General features: G+C 39.3%; 1 protein-coding gene across 5 annotated transcripts in view; it reads right to left on the bottom strand.

Moving 5' to 3' along the window:
- Positions 1-22,709, bottom strand: part of DPYD (dihydropyrimidine dehydrogenase) — a 354,140-nt gene that overhangs the window by 116,126 nt on the left and 215,305 nt on the right. For all 5 annotated transcript variants that reach the window (XM_039555944.1, XM_039555945.1, XM_039555946.1 and 2 more), the window contains one exon: positions 18,101-18,265. In XM_039555944.1, the coding sequence (XP_039411878.1) occupies positions 18,101-18,265 (165 nt within the window). The remainder of the gene's footprint in view (positions 1-18,100; positions 18,266-22,709) is intronic.

The raw sequence follows: 22,709 nt of genomic DNA on the forward strand, positions 1-22,709 counted from the left end.
TATCACATTTCAGCTTCTTAGTCTCTTCTCACTCATTTTTCCAGTGCCTACAATGCCATGTACCACACTGCCACCCCTGCAACTTTAATAGCCCCAAACAGCTGGTATCTCATGAAAGTCCAGCACATGGCCCAGTCCAGGAGCATCTGCAGAGGGCACATCCTTTCTTTTGATTCCTGAAATTTTCAGTGGCAACCTGACATGAGCTTAATTACAGTGGTTTGAGCCACAAGTGTGAAGCTGCACCACGCTTCCCAGCTTACAAAAGTAGACTCCTGACAGATCCTACAATGAAGCTGCTGCTAAAGTGTAGTAAGTGGTAAATGAAGGTTGACTAAATTGCAGCTTTGTCATAGCTGGAGTGTGGGCTGCCTGCAAACCGTGCATGATTGAAGCACAGTGGGGACCACTGGCCCATTTCTTATCACAGATCAAAATCATAGCTGGTATTTGCTGTTCCCTCTTCTCCTCCATCCAAACTGCTGTTTTGCCTGTTGTGGGAGATGCTGCTGCCCTGCCCTGCCCCGGGGAGCACAGCAGCCCTGCGGACTCTGTCCCTCCCTGACGATCACTGTGACAGACGTCACCAGACAAGGGCTTTTCACTCCGACACCACACAAGGTGAGGGACAATTTCTCCAAATGCCTACAAAGGGACAAATGCATGTTTGCAACAGCACACACTGTTCTGTGTTCAGAATTTTCCTGATCATTCATGGAACAAAAAGGTCCACAGTAAAACTTGTTTTTTGTTGGAGGAAAGGGAGATGGAAGAGGGAGGATATGTAATGTACCAGTTAGGACACCATTATAAGATGAATATACTGTAGCTAAAGCAGTAAAAAGCTACATTTCACACAATTCTGTGACTAATGCATTAGTAGTTGTTCTACTTAAAAGAACACTGACAAGGTACTTCTCATAATCCTTAAAATATTTTTCTCCCTGTTTATAATAATCCCCTGGAAGCTTCAAGTAGAATCTATTTCCCTTGTGAATGATTTTTTTTCTCTTCCATTATCTCTGTGTGGATGTCTCATGAATGCAATAGCATTAAAAGAAATAAAAAGGATGAGGTTTGCCACTGCATATGTTTCCAAGTGATCTTTCTTTCCTAGCACATGGAATTCACCGCAAGAGGCTGCAAAACAAAAGGAAGGAGAAAAAAAACCCCAAAACTGGGCCTAGTTTGGGTCACATCTATTTAAAGCCAGAGAGCAGTAAAACTCTATGTTGACAACTACCATTTGTCCGGCACTGCTCTGCAGGGAGTAAGGGAGTTTCAGTACACTCAAATGGTCTGAAAAAAAAGTCTCAGGGGTCTGGATTTAAATGTGAACACTGTCAATTCCTGCAAATTTAAGAAAAATTCTCAACATATAGAATGAAATCACAATCCTCTACCCTCATGCCCATGATAACAAAATTTATTTTGGTCATCTCACACAGGCCAGAGCCTGTATCCTAACTTACTCTTCCAGGCCTGTGCATAATCTCCCCGCACTTCAGGAAATCCAGCCACCATATAGTTTCTGCTTTCTCTTCCCTGCCTCTCCCCTCCCATTGCTGCACCAGACTTGAGGGCAGTTCTGCATCATGTCCATAGATGCTCTATTTAGATTCTGCTGCTGGCCACAACATGCACCCCTCTTTGATTTCTCAAACACTGACAAAAATCCACAGTATTTTATTTTTTATGTGCATAGTCCTTGCAAAAATAGAAAGAGATTCTTAGCATCATCTTTAAAAGACTGTGCTCCCCTGAAAGCTGCAAAATCAAGAGGAGCTTTCAAGAAGGCTGAAGGACTGGGTTTTTTTAACAGCTACTTGTTTGGGAAGCAGAGATAAGGAACAGGATAATTGGTGTGTAAAGAGAGAGTGCAGAGATTGAAGACTTTATTAAGAACCAGATTTCAATACCCAAAAAATTATTGTTGACCAAGCTAAATTTCAAAAGGTATTTGTGTTTGGCTCAGATGGAAAGACCTCAATCTTCCTTTCATGTTTCTTCTTCTAAAACAACAGAGTACAGCCTTACCACATGACCTGCTTAGTCTGAACAAACTGAAACATTTTAAATCAAAATTCCTTAGGGAGCATTTTCTAAGAAGGAGCTTGGCAGTGAAGATATAATCTTTCTAGAACAATGGCAAAAATAAGATGTTCAGTTCACCATTCACCAGTGGAAAAGGTACCTCCATCTACACAAACACACAAGGAGAGGAGAACTTCTGGGCAGCTGAACCACTGTTCCACGGCATTAAAATCACCCATCTGTCAGAATGTGGGGTACGTGCACTCAGTTGTGACCCACACCACCTCTCACCCACACATCAGAACAGGCTGATGCACTGGGAACCTTTCCTGAAGGTCCTGCACAAGTGCAGCTATGAGAGCACATGGTCCACCAGGTGCTTGGTGAGAAGTTAACAAAGAATGGTTTATAGGGCACTCCTATATCCAATTTCAATGACACAATAAATAACCTTGCAAATATCTACATGGAAAAAACACCTGCTGCAGATGGACTTCTCATAGCTCTTCATGTAAGTCAAACATACGGGCCACAGGCCAGACTGCCCTCACAACAGCTCTTACGATGCAGTCTCAACAGCAAAAAGCAGTGAGGGAATAACAACAGCACCATGGGATTTTTTGGGTTGGTACTGATGTTCTGCCTCCTCGAAACTCACACCAAGAGCCTTCCTCTCTAACTCTGCCTCTTGCACAGCATCAGGTTCAGGACAAGTCACAACTGCGTCACACCATGCCAGCAGAAAAGCTCTTGGAAGCTTTGTGCTATTCACTGCCGCCTGTGGCCGCCTTCTGCTTTCCAAAATGGCTACTGGCTGATGAAATGATCACCCTCAAAACAATAGAGCCAGAATTACCAATGTACACAACACTTCTAACACCCACTGTACAAGACAAGAGTACAAGCGCAGCAAACATTCTGTACTGCACAAATATGCTCAAATGTGCAGTATTGAAAACAACGGGAGCACAAACATTTGCTGCTGTAAAAACAACCCTCTGGAAACCAGCCTGATTTTGATGCCGTGTACACTCAGCCTGGTTTCTCTTTTTCTGTACATTCTTGTAAATTTTGATTTGTTGCAGAACTGAAATAAAAATAAGCTTCTTATTAAAAACTACCTAGAACATCAAATCCCATGCAATAAGAAAGTTAACAATTGTAAAACCTGTCATGTCTCTGAGAAGCAGAGGAATTATCTTGTTATCAATTTAATAATGGAACACCGAAGTAAATGATGCCATCCACTGACACCAGTAACACTGTCTCTCCTGGGAAATTCATGTTGGTAGGAACTGTCAATCTAGATGGATATGGACATATGAAACATTGTACCTTCAGTCCATAAATCTATTCTTTCTGCGCTGCCTTAATAAAAAGATTCTGCATGATGATAAAGCCAAGCAATGCAGAATGTCTTGACACTGCTGACCTGCAATTCTCCTTCTCTTCTCTCTTCTTTTTTCAGGGAATTTACTCTCCAGTAAATAATTTAACAATCTCTAACCATCCATTGTTTTCCTCCTTCACTTGCACTTAAAAGACATATATTTGAGTAAATGAAAATAAGACAAGTAGGGGATTTTAGTATGGTTGTTATTCAGCTGTAGCAAACCCTTTCTCTGCCTTGTTACTTTATAGTGAGATCTCCGAACGGTTTTTTAAAGTGAAGGGCAAGTTAGATGCAACAGAGCAACACAAAAACAGGCCAAACATTATAAGTACACAACTAAGTCTAGTTGATAAAAGTTTGAAAATACTATGATTTGCTCTGTATCACATAAAAGAAATCAGCGTGAGCAGAAAACGGCAAAGATTCTATTCTCAGGCTAAATGGAGATGCTTATTTTTAAAGGCAATTACTTTCACGATGACTGCTTCTATCAATGACACCCACCTATTTAATGATATTATTTTATGGATTTCTGTGAGTACACTGGGCTACAACTTCAAAATCAGGCCTAGAGCTGTTAGGTTCTAACACCCTCAGACAAACACAACCCAAAAGGTATGAACAAACCTTTTTATTTGCAAAATAAACACAACATTGTGTCTTTGATGGGAGCACAAGGCTAAGCAGGCTGCTCTTTAGAACTTGCTGCACCTGTAGAAAAACAAGGGAAGTACTTGGTTTCGTAAGTGCTCCTCTACCACGTCAGACTCAGCACCACATCAGCACTACCAGGGCAGCAGTTGAGCTACTGTGCCCTTGGCCCTGCTTACACAGAAATGTGCAGGCACAGATTACAGACATGGAAAGTGTGGATAGATCAAAAGCTCACCTTATGAGAGTCCTACTGATTCACAAGGCAACTGAAAAAAAGTGAATGGTCAGGAAAAATAAAGATCTGGTGCATCTCTCATGACTCAGGGCACTCTAATTAAGAAGTGGTAACTTCTGAAGGGTGAAAAAGGAACCATGGAATAAGAGTTCCCCAAAACATATCTACAATGAAAGGGAATATAGCACCTGTATGGAGTACTTCAGGGAAACTCAAATATTTAACATGATTAGAAAAAGCATGTCCATTTTATGACAGACTCTTGAAAATTTTAGTACTTCAGGTAAACCCTTCAAATTACATTGAAAATTACCTATGTGGCTAAAGCCTTCCCTGGAAATTTGATAGAATCTCTGGGATTTTATTTTTCATAGGAAACCTATCCTAGTTCAACCTTTAGTCTCTTTGGTAATGACTGAAAACAAATGCATGAGTGAATGGAAATAAAGGCTGAATCCAAGAGAAGAGTGAAGACAGATACTAATTTTTGGCAGCATTTCTTTCTAACAATGCCTGGAAGTCCTTGTGGAATTGGCACACCCCTGCTGTATTTCTGTACTTTCCACACTGATTTAATATAAAGAGAAAGCAGAGGAGGCCAAAGCAATATTGGAGAAGCTAACAGAAAAAGAATATATCTAATTCTATGATATTTCAGACACATGCTATGACCTGTAGCAAAAGCTTTACACCAGGGTGCTGACACATTATTGATTCTCAACACCACATAAGGAAGACAAGGCTAGAAAAAGGCTACACAAATTTGTGAATTTTTTCCTCCACCTTTAGAAATTTTTCTCTTATCAAATTCTCTGCCCAGATACACACAGTCCTTTTTACCACAGTTCCTAGAGCACCTCGCTAATTGTTGCTCTTTATTCTCACAATAGCACAGGCAACTCTCTGCAGGGTGCCCCTCTGAGAGGGGAAGCCAACTGGAGAAAAAGATGTTCAAGGCATGTAGGCTGCTCCCACAGAGGGAACGAGCAGCTGTTGACTGAAAGGAACCCTAAGATCCCTTCCAGACCTTGGCTGCTTCTAGATATATACAGATGTATTTCCCCTATTACTTAGCAGCAAAGCTGCTTAACTTACTAGAAAACAAATTCAGCAGAAAATACAAAGAGACAAAATATGGAATGAGTAACTTCATCAGAGTTTCCTAACCCCTGCCCTCTGTCAGCTATCAATTCCCCGGGTCAAATCTGTCTCTTTGCATCTCTGGGAAGTCCATCCTATCTCTTCTCTTGTTCCATCACCCCCAGGGCTTCTTTTAATTCACTTCCTTGGATTTTGAAGGCTCAAGAAAGCTAGCAGTACCAGTGCTAGTCGAGGAGAAAATTGTGACTCAGAGAGCAGAGAGAAAAACCCCTCCCTTTTTACACTTCAGAGCCCTGTGATCTACTTCATCATGTGACATTGCTGGTGCCAGAGGGATACTTGGATGGAGCAAATGATTTTGTCAGCCAGGTTGCATCCTCCACAACTCACCCACTCTCTCTCTGTGCACCATCATCCTCACAGTGATGCACTAAAAAGCACTGATAATTTACCTGATTTTGCACAACCACTCCAGTTAGGCTGTTCTGGGAGGTGAGGGTATGGTAGTTAAGAAGATGTGTAGCAACAGGCTTTAAGGCTTGTCCTATCTTCAGGAAATTATCTAATGGCTTTAAATGACAGCTGCATGGAGGAGACCTCTCAGTCCCTAAATACTATTTGTATTTAAATACTATAAATAAATAGTATATAAATACTATTTCCCTAGGTATTGGTCTAGGTATGGGACTTCACAAAGAAGAGAGGTTCTTCACAGCCCCAAACCTGCCTGATCAGTGGAGCAGGCTCACCTCATGACTGGAGACAACCTGCAAATACCCACATGGTTAAAAGCATGGGATCTTTTCGCTGGCCAAAGCAAGACCAGTGGGATCCATCCCCACCAAAACCTTTCATTTAGAAAAAAAAATTTCATGTGTAAATATTTCTATGGTGAAAATTACAGTAAAATAGTCCATTAGCAAAGAAAGAAACTCTGCTTTCTGGCAGGCACAGAACTTTTCAAGAAGTGAAGATGAAAACCCATGTTTTCTGTTGAACTCGATCTCTTCATATATCTTTCCTATCACACCCTGGTATTTCCCAGCCAGGCCAAAAATTCAGTGAACAAGAGTGCTACTATGCACTGAACCTCCTGATGGCCGGTCTGCAGTGCTCCCATCTGTGGTATGATCAGAAAAGTCTCATGAGTGGGTAGCTTTTTTTTTCTGTGCAGACATTAGAACTTACTTATGTAGCTAGCTGTTATGTCTGATGACCCAAGTAGTTCTTTGGCTACACTCCAGCAGCAAAGAAGATACAAAATTAAGGGCTGTAAGTTGGCAGTTACCTTCTGACTAATCTTTCCTCCTCAACTGCCAGTTCGACCCACCTCTTCATATTTTAGGGAAGCTCATGTGAAGATGCTGAGAAACTGAAAGAGGCCTTACTATTTTCACTGTATATGTGGAAATTTAATAAAATTGTTACCTAACTTGTTCAGCATATTGCTATGTGATTGGACATTTTAAAATTAAAGTGCATTGAATTTTGTACAGGTTTATAGCCTCGTTCAAATGATCATTTAAATGAAAGCACTGAAAAACCTAGTGTTGGTGAGATTTTTATCAATGACCCAGCTGTATGTATGTTCCCAAAAAGATAAACTGAAAATAAATCACGTGAAGTGTGGATGCCTTTGGCAGAATCAAAGGCAGAAGTCCTTCTAGGAACCAGAGGCGTGCTGAGAGTACACTGAGAGAATGCAAATATAACACACATGCATTTTTAACACCCACCCTTTGCTTTAAGATACACATACTGCACTCAGGTAAGAATTTGGGGTACCTATAAAATCACACAATCTTTAGATACTTTCATCTGAGCTGGATATAACTTAAATGAAGCATTCTGCAAGCATATTCAAATTTTAATACAGTTAGATAGACAGAGCATAAATGGCTAGGTGGCCAAGAATGGTGTGCCTAAGAAGAAGTTTATCACATTACACTGCAAGAATAATGAAGCAGATTTTTATAAATGCTACCCTGAAATTTAGGAATAGCGCTTCAGTATTTTGTTTTCCAAACATAAGACTTTAATTAGCTATTATGTATAGACAGAAAAAATAACATAAGTACAATTTTATAACAAAAATATTAAACATAAAAAGAAGTAAAATAAAATTAAACTTGAAATAGATTAGGAACCCTGCACTTAAAAATGAGAGAAAGATGTAAAAATAAACCGGTGAAAAAGCATTCTTCCTGAGATTTGTGAGACTGGGAAGTGTAGTGGCAGGAAATAGGAGAGAAAAGCACTCTGCTGGTTTCTTAGTTTACATTTAACCTACGTGGCTCACAAGAAAGGATGTATTTAAGTCTCCCTTAAACAAGTCTTTAAAATATTTATTTGGGTTTAAGTGTTCAGTAAATAAGTACTTACTGTCACACACTTCCTTCAACACTTAAAAGACCATCTCCACTAGCTCTGCATACAAGGTTTCAACAAACACGTTACTGCTGATTTATGAGTTACCTCTCACGGGCACACCTGCAGCCAGTGGCTGCTCTAGTGCTCTTTGAAACCCCATAAAATAGGAGGTAAGGCTGGTTTGCTACATCTAAAATGGAAGAAATTCATATTTACTTGAATCAGCCTGTACTTGCTGCAAGTTCCCAACAGTGGTAGTTACCCCACTGGCACACTGCAGTTTGCTATACCAAGGTAATTGGCTGGCATGTCCGTGTACACATAACCCTGTATTAGACTAAGACAATATGAAGATAACAAAACTGCTTAAAAAAAAAAAATTAAATATAAACGAGGGTGAATTGAGATCTAGAATATGGAAATGTGACAGATGTGAGAAGTTTAGTGATGAAGACTATGTAAAAGTTCATGATCATAGTTCTTAAACACAATGTGCATAAAAAGTTTAGAAGCTACCAGCAGTATTGAGGGTATAGATTAAGATCAGTTCAGAGCCCACTAAGAATTCTGCTCATCTACATGTTCCTCTTGGTAGATAAAGAAAAAAAAAACATCTTGGAACACTTTATTCCCACATCTCACTCAGAATTTGAGATTTTTCCCTAGCCCCCCTCACCAGAAAGCACAGGAGGCTGGGATATAGTCCAGCTGCTGTCAATCATGCTGAAGAGCTGGCTCTAATTGTGATAGATTCAAGCATGTGCCTCTGCCTTTCTTGTCTGAGCTAGAACAAGTCTGCAGAGAGCCAGCTCTCCTACTACCGGCACAGTTCAGAGCAGCAAACGCCGCACTTGCTTCTGAACAAAAATAAACAGTTTGATGGTATAACTGCATCTACACTGGGTTCTGCCAGGACAGCAGTTAGATGCCATTTTATTTTTAGTATTCCTAGCCTACATAAGTATGCGAGCAAGCCTTTTAAATATAGACCTAGCCTTCATATTTTTCTTCATTAGAGCTCTAGCAGAATGCCTAAAATGTAAACCACATCACAGAATATCCAGAATATGGGCTACAGGAACAGCATATACTTACTACTTTGCTCAGGTATACATTTGCTTTCCTATTATTATTGTAATATACACTACATAAAAGAGAAAAAAGCAGAATTATCTAAATCACATATGCTCAGTGCTTCATAAAAGACTAAAATCGTATCACAGACAGTAAAATTAATGTCAAAGGTACTGTGCATTTTAGAAGATCAAATTCTATAATTTAGCCAATTGCCTATAACAAACATGAAATGGAAATTAGGAAGATGTATTTAGGGGATATATATTTTGCACAGATAACCAGACTAGCAGAATGCTGTAATTTTTACAAACTTTAGATTTTAATTTTGATGGACTGTTGACTGCTAATAATTTTTAAATTTTGCCATTATTTTATTTTTAAGATTTATCTTGTAACATTGCCACAAGGTCATTTTATCTCCATCTAACGGCATCTATATCTTAATATTAAAACAATAACTACCCAGAAAAGGGCATTTCCCAGGGAGTAATGACTGGCTGGGAGGAGTTGATGGCCTGAGGCACTGCTGAGGGCCATTAACCCTGGCCAGTCATTAATCGCCAGGAAATGCCCTGCACCAAGGTTGTTATTGCTATTTTAAGCACAGATTGAAGGGGGTGAAATGGACATCTGAGCATACAGGGGGTCTAATGCATGATGCCATTTCCTTTGTTGCAGTTTATGGAGGACATTTCTACAATCTACAATCCTGATTCCCATCCAGATCACACAGATCGTTTTGGAGCACTCTATTACGTGCACAGTAACTCACCAAACTGAGAAAAGAGTTAGGATTTTTAAGAGATTGTCTTTTCCCTCTAAATAATAGTCTGCATATTCACACTTCAATAAGATAAAAAGAAATATGCAACTCCTCATGTCACTGTCAGCAGAATTACATTCTAGAAATATCTTTTTAATCACACTGTCTTTATGTTTAGGGCATTTCTTTTGTCAATACTCCTACTTAATGACCGCTCACATATCTCTGCAGAAAAGGAATTTTTAGCAGCAACTGCCAAAGCACATCCTGAAGCAGCTTCTGCTGATGCTAGCCATTAAGGAGTTTGTCTTTTCCAGTAATCAAGCAGATTGGGTCATTTTCTAGGAGATGGTTGGTGAAGTATTCCAGAAACTGCTTTAATTTTCTCCTACTTCTTACCCTAAGGCTAAAGTTTTAAAGATGGTTCATAGACCTCACAGAACTGTGAAAATTGTTCTTTTTTTTCCAGGGATCAATAAATCACTTTTTAAATCAAAAGGATATTCTTAGCATATGTACAAATAGTCTTCTGCATTACTGAACTACTCACTATTTTTCAAACCCTAGCCATGACAGTAAAACAAACAAAATAAATCACGGCTTTATAACATGCATAGGAAAGAACTACAGTTCTCCACTAAACTAGTCTGACAGGTTTCTCAACAAAGCTGTAGTTTCCAAGTGCAAAACATAAAAGACCTCACATTTTTCCTCAAGGTCCTAATTTGTCACCACAAACATGTACATCTGAATCATAAATTGATTGTAAATATCTCACTGAACTTACCATGTTGTCCTATTTTCAGTTGCAAATTGCAGTTTCCAGCAACAGATAATGTGCTTTCTTAAAATAAAATTCCCTCAAATTGATGGCCAGAATATGTATTTCCACTTCTTTGCCAGATTAATAACCGTATTTTTTAAAAACTTAGAATAAAAAATCCCCCAGTGGGAATATTGTGCAGTTGGGATCAAACATTATGACATGTACTGCACAGTCATTTGAACATCCATGATCAGACATTGAGTAAATTTTTAGCAGATTTTCTTGTATTACTGGATTGTCTGAGGTGACCCTCTGGAAATGGAGCAAATCTTAGTGAATTGAAAGCAGCATCTCAATTACAAACCCTTTAGCACATCATTTCAGACTAGTACAAAATAAAATATATATATATCAGCTTCAGTTCAAGTAATGTCGTTACATGCTAATCAGGTTGTCAAAATGTGATACAGGAACAGTGGTCCAAAGGCTGAGACAGGACTGGGAGGCAGAGAGGGCTTCTAATCCTGGGTGCCAACCTAACAGCTCCTCTTTGTGCACTGACAGTGTAAATCCACAGGAATGGTTACGCAGCTCAGTCCCCTTTCTCCCACATGCACCAGCAGCAGCTCCCTAGGGCAAGCTCACAGTAGTATTTCCCTAGAAAACTTGCCCAGCTTTTAAGAAATCTGTGGCACAGGAATTCCCTGAGTCAGAGGTGATGCTTTCAAATAGCTTTTCCAGTAGGTTTTTCTCAACCTGTATGTACCTCTGGGACTGGCAGTGCCCTGTAAGAATGAGCTCCACAGCTGCCGAGCCATGTGGTGAAGAATCTCCTATCACTCATTTCCACCTATCACCCTTCTGGTTCCAATCCAGAAAGATGTGAATCTCACAGTATATTCAAAATGTGAAGGGAAAAAAAAAAAGAGAATCAACACGCTGGCATAGTGATGGGTTTTGCTGTGTTTTCTTCCTTTCCTAGAAATTCTGTGTTTGATAAGCTTTATTTCAATGTTATTCAGCATTAAGCTGAGATTTTCATAGTGCTCTCTTACTGTAACCCCAGTATAGTTAGCTTGCTATCACTCACTGTACATATAAATTTATCACTGGTTTATCCCATGTGCATACTACTTTCATTTTTTTTTCTGGCAGTTCATTGGCCAGTCACTCAGTAATGCAAGATTCTTCACAACCCTTTTATGTCAGCTCTAATCTTTATCTCCCTACATTACACACTATTATCAACAAAGTTTACATTCTTAAAATTCTCTCTCTTTTTCAGATTGTTAATAAACATTTTAAATAGCACAGAACACAGTACAGATCCCTAAAGAATTTTTCTGCAGCTCTCTATCCATGGTGAAAATTGACTATTTATTCCTTAACATTGTTTCCTATGTTTAACTGGTTATTTATCCATGTAGGTTTCTTCCTCTAATCTTATGATAACTTAATTACTTTCAAATTCTTCAGAGAAGGACCCTATCAAACACTTCTGGAAACCCAAACTCACTTTATCATCTGAGTTTCTCTTGATGTTCTCAAAGAACTTTTTTTTTTTTAGGCATAACATACTACAAAGGGGATTCTTTACTCTTTGTTTGTTTTCTTTTTACTAGCTCTATTTTTAGAACAGCTTTTACCAATTTGCATTGGATAAAAGATCTCAAGCCTGTAGTTCCCCAGATCTCTCCCAGAAAGGAGATTTTTACATTGACTCCATGTCACTTCTTTGCTACTTTTCAAGCCTGAAGCAGATCTGCTATAGCCAACATGACTATCAAAACATGCTGGTGATAGATGAGAATTTTCCTGTATTTTCTCATTTTTTTACTAACACCTAAGCCTCAAGGAGTGAAAATTTACACCACCATATTTTTTTAGCTCAGACCCATCTCTATTAATATTCAGGTCATGTGAGACTTAAGCATTTTTTATGTGTTGTGGAAGAGCCTTTCCAGAAAAATTTCCTTCCTTATAAGCAAATGTGATCTCAAAGACACAATACATCAACATTTCTGTTACCAGACTGCTCTGCTCATTGTGAAAATTGGACTTCTTGCCAAATTCCTCCTTAGACTGAACATGGAAAAAATGCATCCTGCTGGCTCACAAAGAGCTGAACCTGGATCAGGAGCAATGAGGACACCCTCAGGATGGGGAAGAGTGGAAGTTTCCCTGGAACATGCAGAGGTACATTGTCAATGTGTCTGCTGTTCTTTCTGGTCAGCTGCTTTCCTTCTCTTTTCTAAGAAGCGTTTTTCTTTATTGTTTTTCATCCTTCCTTTTTCTGGTGGTGAATGACAAAGAGAAAAAGGGAATGTGGTCATATGCTCTGAGATGTCTTCCTTTCTACCCACTGCAGCAGTCACTGGAACGGAGGAGTTACGGCCGTTCTTGTGCTCCACACTCTCTAGGGCCAAGTGATTTAGTTCCTGGACAAGGCAATCAGTGTGAGTGTCTTATTCCAACCTCACCTTCCCTCTTCAGCTAGGATTTCCTCTGATGTTAAGAGAATGGGCCTGCTTCCAGTTTTCTGTAGTGAAAGGGATCTTTTCCATATGGTGAATTTAACAACTGCTGCGTGGGTTTTTTCACCTCCTACCAAGCATCCATGACGGCTGGCTTTGGGAAGTTTAAGCTGCAGCAATAACAACTTCTGGAGCTTTTTAAACGTGATTTGTGGGCCTGAAATTCAGATAAAGCAACCCAGGTAGCTGTTCTGCACTTCTGGGAGTGCGCAGGCTTCTAGGCAGCCCAGCTTGTGGTTCTCTCCCCTTGTGCTCTGCCCTTTTCAGTTCATGTGGAGAAGCATCTGCACTTTCAGCAAGGATCCTCTGATAAGCCTGAGAATGCACAGCACATACCCTCCCCATTCAGGTGACTCTACACTGCTACCAAGTGAGGTCCCCATGGACATGGCCCTACCTGATTGTTTAGAAATGTTTTAGTCCAAGTTTGTAGATACTGAGCTTGTCAAGAAGCACGCGATTTATCATACAGTAGGTATTTGGAGTAGAAAGTATCATTTCTCTGTGATGGAAAGGTAAAGCTATCTATACTAGCCCTAGGAAGAGCAAAACTATTACTTTTTATAACCCGAAGCAAGTCCATGACTGGTATTGCAAAATGCAAATACTATGTACAACATCCCACAGTCCTCTAAATATCCATTAAGAGCAAAAGCTATAATAATACCTGCAAAATTAAACAAATTATTCCTAATACCTCTAGTGAGAAATCCAACTTTGACCTTCTCACAGTAAAACTGTGAGGTCTATGATTCCTCTGTATCTTAAAAAGTTTTCTACCTAATGTCCCTTAATTTTAAGTCTCAAAGGAGATCTACAGCAATTTTAGATATTCTGGTCAATTCCTCTCAGTAACCAGATGACAGGGTCTACTATTAGTGCAGACTTAGCAAGGAAAAAGGTTTATATAAACAGATAAATGCTGGTCCCAGTCTATAGACAAAACCCGTTCTTAAAACCCAAGCAGGTCCAACATATAAGATTGAAATATAGGACACCACTTCAGGGATCACACTGGCAAACCCATTAAACCTCCCCATGTAAACTATCCAAATAACTGTTGCAAGTCTATTTCTATTCACCTTATAACTTCATATTTTTCAACATTGCATGTTTCTGCACCAAAATTTATTTATAGGAGCAATGCACTCATATATGCCTGTTAAGACTGCATTTTTCTTCCTCTGTAGCCCCTTATCTTAAACCAAGAACACACAAACACCAAATCCAAACAAAAACCAGCAGCCTTATTTCATACTTCTGTGGTAGAAAAAAAATTCATAATATAAAAACTTATTACACCATTCCAAGAGATTAAAAAAAAACCCAAACAAATCCAAAAAATCAAAAGCCAACAAAACCCCCACAATGCTACAAAGAAGTTGGTTACCAGCCTGGGATCCAGAGATCTGTTCTCACACACTCTCTAGCATGGCTACTCCCAACAGGTGCTCCTGGGACATTCTGAACAAAATGTTGAACAAAAATACATCTTTAACAGTTTCAGCCTTGAAAAGCTGCTCTCTGCTGAGTAACTGTCAGAGAGACTGTCAGCAACATTCTGCAAGCAGCAGAACAAACATTAAGACAAGAGTTTTCAGCTTAGTTTGGGGGTCCATGAGTACTAATGTTTCTAGCAGAAGAGGTTTCTCAATTCAACGCATCATGACACTGCTATCTGAATCACAGATTCAGTGTCACAGCTGACAATCTGGTATCCTATGTACATTCCCTAGAGTCATGCAGAAGATCAAACTAATTTGTGTTGAGCTAGGAGGCCAAAAACTTACTTTTAAGACTTCAGTATACTAACATAGAAATATTAAAAAAATATTCAATTTGGCATCTTCTTCCAAGATCCCAGTTCTTTCTTGTGGTACAAAGTTCTCAGAAATTTTCTTGTTTGTGATGGACTTCTCTTAGTCTGGTAGGGAATGACATTTCCCCTTCAATCTATTTTATGAAGTGTCCTGTCAAAGCCCTTATTTGTATTGCTGTGACCTCCTGCGCATACTCAGGCCCAAACTAATTTGCGTATTGAGGTTTTTAATTGATTTGCTTACCTTATTACCATCTACAGGGCACCAATTACAGGAAGGTGTAGAAAGACTACTTAGCAACTGTGTTCATCACCCTCTAAGTGAAACCTTGGTACACATTTTCTGCAGAGAAGTATTTTAGTGTTTTCAAACCTTGCTCTTCTCAAGCTTGTTCTCCTCAGTGCAAACGCTGAAGAGATTACAGCTCCTTGCTTTACCAGCTCACCAAGACATACTGCCACCACCAGTATTCACAGCTCCCAGCACAGATAATGGCCAGATTGTAGCTATTGTCAAGTATGTGAATATAAGATTTTAGCAGTAAGTTCTCCCCCCAGGCTTTTAATCTTTTTTTTTTTAACTTTCTCAGCCACTTCCCAATGATTAAGTTTTGTAGACATTTGCTAATGTAAAACTGATTGTTTTTTTCCCGCACAGTTTTCATTCCTGTTCATATCATTAGGTGAGTTCTACTCAGCTAAATTCGTATTTCCTAGGTAAATTAATTTCTTGAATATACCATAAACTGTCATTTTTCCAGCCACATTTTGGCTGAAAAGTACACCAACACACCACATAATCAGGTATCTCCTTGGTGAATAAAATATGAGAGTGGGACTTGTTGTGACATTAGTGTTAGTTCTTTTACCCCACTAACTAAAGCACTTTAACCACTGCGCATCCCAGTTATGGCCTAGTCATGAACTGACAACTTTATGCATTTCACACCTGTGGTAGGGTGACCCCAGTAAGCAGCTTTCGATAATACTTCACCAGCTAACATAAAAAATCCAGACACCTTCTGCTTTTTCCTCTGCTTGGACCCTTACAATATTTTATCCACTGCCAGTGGAACTGAAGCAAGTTCCTGGTGGTGGCAGCTTTTCCCTCATCCACTTGAAGTGGATTTGGGGTTGAAGGGAGAAGCTAATAGGAGACCAGGAAAAACTGCCAGGCAGAGAATATTTGCAAGCTACAAGCAAGAATCCGGAGACAGAAGAAACAAAGAATGAGGCTACGCACTACAGAGGTGGAGACAGCACAAGGGAGATGCTAGTTCCTGATTTATAGAGGCAACATGTCACAGTTAAGTGACACTGCCCACTGAGCTGTGACTGGTGGTCCTCTTTTGCATAACCCATTGCAAAATTCAGTTTACATCCTAGCCTCTGTTGGGGGAATTTAGCTGCCCTTTATGGTTTGCTTCTTCCCAATGGCACAAGATAGAATGCTGTTGTGGGATCATCTTCTAGTGAGGTGCCTATTTTGCTCGCATCCTTTTCATCTGTAACATAAATCTTACTCTAACTAACTTGTATTTCACAGTAAAAGTAATTATGTGTAAGTTCTGATTGGCTTTTAAAATTTGCCTTAGTAAGATAAGTTTTTTTTACTGCAATCACTTGTATCCTCATCTGTTTGGCCTTCATTTGAGCAGAAAATGTCATTCTTTGGTTGTTAATTAAGTTCACGCGAACAGTTCTCAGAAACTGGTTTTGGTTTTAACAAAACACACAAAGCTAAAAAAGCCTTTCTAGAGGAGTGAACAGCAATTGGGTGAAGAAAATTCTGCAAGCTGTAATTATATAGAATATCTCAAAATAAACACCAAGAGACTTCTCCTCAGTGAACAAAATTCTGTTTTCAGTTAGCAACAAATTTACCATTATAATTATATGACAGTTCTTAGATGAGTTCACAGGCGTGTTTTAAAAATCCCTGTAAGCAATGCCAAGGTCTACTGCTGGGTGCTGTTTCCCCTATGCCCACGCAGGTGTTACCAGCCTCAAAGATGCCACAGTAGCAGCCATAGTCAATGTGCAGAAACAGAATTCACATTCTCAAAGTAATAAATCACATATAATGAGGGATGATCAGAGGATGTTCACCCCAGGAACTCTGGAAGAGTGGGACTCCCTCATCCCACACACAATGCTAGGTCTCAGAAAATTCAAATCTTCCTTTTGAAATGCTGCTAGTGCTTTTCCTCACAGAAGAGAATGGTTTGATCTCAAGCATAAAGTGTTGTGAGGGCTTTTTGGTGAAGACTGCAGTGGGATAGCATTCCCACAGCAGAAAGGGCCAAGTCTGCCTGCATGCAATACCCAGGACTTTCACTTAAAGGATGTTAAAATCAAAATCAGGGAATGGGATATTAGCTTTTGGTTCATGCTTTCATTATGATGAAGCTCAGTCACAGCTAATAAAATGACAAGAATCTCAGCAGAGAAACACAGTCCATCCACAGTGAAGTAGGATATTAAACATGCATTACTTTTACTATCAATATGAAATGTTTAAACACTTTTATACTTGCTGATGTGCACATTTAAACACCAGGAATAAGAAAAAACCCTTGATTATCTTCATGTCATAATATATTTAGGAATGTTCACTTATTTTGCTTATAGCTGAACCATGGAGGTAATAACTTCAAGACAGAAGACATGCAGGCTCTGGGATTTCAAGATCTATCCATTCAAGATGATGACTGAGGAGAATTTTACTTTCTACCTCGTTGTCCTTATTCACAAGAACAGTAGCTGAAAACCATTTATGCCAGCTAGCTGGTGTCATTGCTCCCAACCATGATTACTGTCTTTGAGACAGATACTCCCCAGAGCCAAACAAGCTCTAACAAAACTCTATCCTTGTAGTGAAGTTAACTTTAAGTATTGGGGTTTTTTCACCAAGAGCACTCAATTGCTTATAAAAATCCCATAAGCATCTTACACATCTGGATTAAGAATGAAAAGAACACATTCATTTCATGATCAAATTCAATTCACAGTAACAAATCTTATTATAAATTACATATGATCTTAAATACAAAATTATTCACGACAGAACTGCCAAGCATCCACACTGGATCAACTCTTTTCCTTGATAATATCTATTTGAAACTAAACACCAGCCTAACTAAAAAATCATGATTGTCCTCTATGTAACAGCAATTTCGCAGAATTTTCTGTCATAAATAATATTTGGATGGGCTTTTCTGGTTTTTAACAATGTACCTGTATGTCAGTAAAACAATTTGCATTCTATTGAATAAATACTATGTGTTTCCACAGATCTGTAAACTAGAGATTACAAGTAAGTATGTTGCATCTTTATGACTGAGTGGCACTTACGTGGTTTGGAAAGTCAGCCTTCAGTTCAGTAATGCTTTTACACCAATATGCTGCTGTTTTCTCGCTGATCAGTTCAATGTTTAGGAAAGAGCCTTGGCCTGGGCCATACAGAGGACCTGAAGTAGTTCCACGCACAATCCTTGGAGAAACATTGGTCACAATATCCTGCAAAACAGCAAATTCTTTCAGACAGATTTTGCAAAGTGAGGCATGTGTTGATGATACATATTATATAATATAAGCTAAAACGTAACAGGTATGTTAAAGATCTACTACTATTATGAGTAAAAGCTACAAATATTGGGCAGTTCCCTAAATTAGAAGATTCTCCAATTAAATTCTTTACACTGGGGGAGAAAAATGTTTGCTCTGTGTGTGAAATGGTATGATAATCATGAAGAAAATGCCAATATGGAATACCTAAGAACAGCCATACAAAATATCATTCAAATAGTGCCTCTGTGTTGGGCATACAAGACCTTGTGTAGAAACCTGTGTGGGCCTCAGTCTATTGCCCCCAAAGGTGATCAAAGTTCATGTCCTACACTCACAGGTGAAGCTCAGAGAGGTGCAGCTCACCAGCCTCCCTGCTGCAAAGGCAGGGCCCAGGCACGAGCAAAAGTACAGCAATACATCAAACTTCACAAGTAAAACCATATGATTAAAAGAGATAAAAATCAAAACATAAAACACAAAAATACTGAAAATAAAAATTAGTATTGTAAAGTATGACATTTCTGAAGGTCAATGTGAGGTTAGCAAACAATTTTGAAACATACACTAAACACACAAAATGTTGACTTGTTTAGTAGTCCTAATTAAGCTACGATGTCACCAGATCTATATTAACAAAGAACCGTAAATTCTGACATTACTTAAAACTAAAGAGAAACATAGATGGCAAAATGTTCCTTTTGCCAATTTCCAATTAAAAATAATTTTGAGTAAAGGTCATTTATTTACAAACGTATCAGAATTATTTGTTTAAGTACCCCTCCTAACCATCTTGTCATTTTTAGTGAGATAACATGAACCTCTATTAGTATATAGCAATTAAGGTAAATTTACATATTTTAATTAAGAAGCATCCCATATAAAACAATTAGGGTAATAGGCATACTAACTGGATTTCATAACATTTGGACGTTTTTCCAGCTAGATAGACAGGAAACCTTAATTAGCATTAATTAGCACTGATCTGCATATGTTTGATAAGGCATACCCTTGCCACAAAAGATTATTTATTCCTGAATCTGCCAAATGCTGCAGTTACAGAGGATAAAGGGACTTTTCTTCACATTGTATGTAAATTTGAGGCAATCTTAATTTGCTTATAAAATTGAATTAATAAAGTTGAATTATTATACAGTAAATACGCACTAATATTTTATATTGATAGATAATTATATGTCCATTTTCATATGTAAAAATCATACAAGGTAATCTCACCAGTTCATCTATTTTCAGACCTAGTAAGTCTGGAACATGGACCCCACATTAATGCCCATTTTTCCTATTATAATATTTTCCCTTCATTGCAAAAGCTTCACCTCCTTCTCAACAGTTAAGTTATATTTTCAGAAAAAAATAATTCAGAACACTTTCTGAATTTATGCAAACCAAAACCATACAGAAAAATGCACTTCCCTCGCTCCCTAAACAAATTACAAAAATTGAAGTTTATGCAGAAGAACCATTTACATCAGTTTGCTCCACATTATTCTCTTGAGCATTTCGCTTCTTTTAAATTGCCTCAGAGGAGCTTGTGCTTTGACTTCATCGTAGAAAGCTGTTCATGCACACTGGCCACCACCTCCTGTGAGGAAACACGCAGCCGGTGACTGGCAGTGCGACCTGAGTCCTTCAGGCACAGGGTGCACGTGGGCACGTGCAGCTGGCAGTGACCTTGACCACGCTGCAAGCAACCACGGGCTGCCTTCTCCCCTGCTCCAGAGCAGTCAGCAGCTACATAGCCACTGTAGCATGGCACTAAGCCTGAGCTAACAGCCTGTCTGCTGGTGGGAATAAACTCCTGGGTTTAGTGCAAATTATGATCACGTGCGTGGTCTGACTTCCATTTTGCGGCTCGCTTGTGTGCATGTTTGCCAGATAATGCTTAGAGCCACTGATGGTACCGTTTGTTATCTCACTCTGCACAAGCCTTGGTGTTCTTCCACTCACTTTCATTTTACTATAGGTAAGAATTCAAAGACTGAGATACTACTGCCTAGATTATACCTCTTGTGGGCCTCTCTCCAAGCCTCTGTCTGCCTCCATGCAAAAGCACTCTGAAGTTTTCCTGTCTGCCTTGGGTCTCCAGGCAATCTCTTCTCCCTTCTATAGAGACCCCTGCACAGGCCCTGCAACTGCTGCTGAAGCCACATGGCTTTGACACACTCTTTCCCAGAACTCAGTTATAGTCAACATCTGAGTGACAACTTCTCTCTCCAGGATCCCACAGAGTTGAATCAGAGAATGCACAGACTTTGCAAACTGTCTCAAAAGCAGACATTCTTCACTTTAATGACCACAAGAGATACACAGAGCTATGTGAAATAGTAAACACACATACATCTCTCTGCCTACATTCCCTCACTGCTGAATTTTCCTTGAGATTTTGTGAGATCCCTTTTGGTGCTCAGGGACCTTTCTCCTCCCATTCCCCAGCAGCACAGACATCGGTTTCTTCCAATGAAGAAGCAGCTTCACTGCCTCCCTACTGCCTCTGTGTCACAAGACCTCTTTGGTGTGTCCATGCATCACTTTATCTTTCCTGACCAAGCTGTTTCTGCTTCCAAAAATCCTTCCTGGCTTTGAAATCCAAACATTACCACCTGGCTGCTTTGTCTTGGCTCCTCCTGGGAAGAATATGGTGTCCTTATTTAAGATCTCGTTCCTCATTTGCCCCTCATAGTTAAGAGTTAAACTAGATGGAAAGAGTCTGTAATGACTGACACTCTGGCACTCCTCCTGTCTCTCGTTAGCACATGACAGCCCCAGACACTGGGAGACTCACAGTTCATGGAAACAAAATGGAATTTATAACTTATGTGATCATTCACAGAATCTGTCTATGTACATACAGAATAAAATCACACAAGTGACAGAATAGAAAATTGTCTCTTTGAGATGAGTGTGAAATACCTACACTTGAGGAACTTGCCTTACCAACCTCTTCATCTTTTGTCTCCTGCCACGGCTATGAGAAAGCTGAACAAGGAAAGAGTTGGGCAAAGGATCTATTGGCTGGGCTTAGCCAACTTCATGGCCCTTGGTCTTAGGAATGAATTTTACACAGTACCACAGGTACTGTGTTTCACTAAAACAGGAAATCCTGGTGGCTAGCCAATCGCTATTGCTGTCTCCAAAACCAGCAGATAAGGGCAGAGCAGCTGAAGTAGGCCTTGTGCTCCAGTCCACGGGGTTTGTGACAAACCACCTGCTGGTGTTTTAATTGAACACTGACTTCTCCTGTTTGTAGGAATTGTGAGGCCAAATGCTGGCACTGATAATTCCTTTTCTTTTCTGAAACGCCAGATTTTCCTTTTATCCCGACTATGCACACAACCCTTTTATTGTTAATAAAAATTACTGTGTGCCTAAAAAGCCACAATAGAACTGACATAAGAAGCCTGACAGGAAGTACTTCAGGGTTTGAACCTCAAAACTTTATCGGTTCTAAACAAAGAGATGATCTGAGCGATGAGCTGGTCTGATTCCTGCATGCAGATGAGAGGAGAGGTCCACATACAGGAATAGAAGAATGTCCCCAGTGCCCAAAACAAATCAAGGATCTAACTCCCCCATTCAATGAAGACAATGTATGGTCCTTGAGAAAAACAGCACTTTCACGTACTCTGAAGACCAAGGACAGAAGACTTTTAACAAAGAGCTAGGGGAGAACAAAGCTTCTATCTTTCCACACTAAAAAAACAAAGCCATGGGGGGGGAAAAAAAAAAAAGAAAAAAAAAAAGAAGAAAAAGTAATTGGTAAAGATAACAGAAAATACCACATAAAATTACTCTCTTTCATGGGGAAGTATTGAAATATTGAAATTCAATGTGGATTTGGGGATTAAGGAAACTGTATTCAGTACTAGATTACAGCAAAACAACCTGTTTTGGAGTTAATGTAAAAGAAGAGAAACAGTGACAACAAATAGAATCAAGGGCCAACCGTGAATCATGAATATTTCAGTTACTGAATTTCTTTCATTGCCTCAAAAGCTTATTCATTTCTCCAGGAGAGCACTGCAGAAACAATCACACTAATCCTGCAAATACCTCTAGTTCAGGACATCACCAAAGAAAGTGGTGTGACAAAGATAAAAGCGCTAATATCCTGCTGCTTTTTGGATTCCCCTCTTCTGCGTATGACCAATTCTGGTATTCTAGTAACCTGAGACTGAGTTAATTTGCATTACACATATATTTCTGTTCCTGTTGATTAATTAATTAACACACTGAAAAGACGACCCAAGGCATTGATCAGGCCCCATTTGCGCTAATAATCTCTGAACTCTGCAATCAGATCATTGAATTCTAAACTACTTAAGTCTAATGGGCTGGGAGATTTGAGGCAACATTTTAAAGATAAAGTCCAGACACT

The sequence above is a fragment of the Corvus cornix genome, chromosome 8, assembly GCF_000738735.6.
Source record: "Corvus cornix cornix isolate S_Up_H32 chromosome 8, ASM73873v5, whole genome shotgun sequence".
NCBI classification, from domain to species: Eukaryota; Metazoa; Chordata; class Aves; order Passeriformes; family Corvidae; genus Corvus; species Corvus cornix.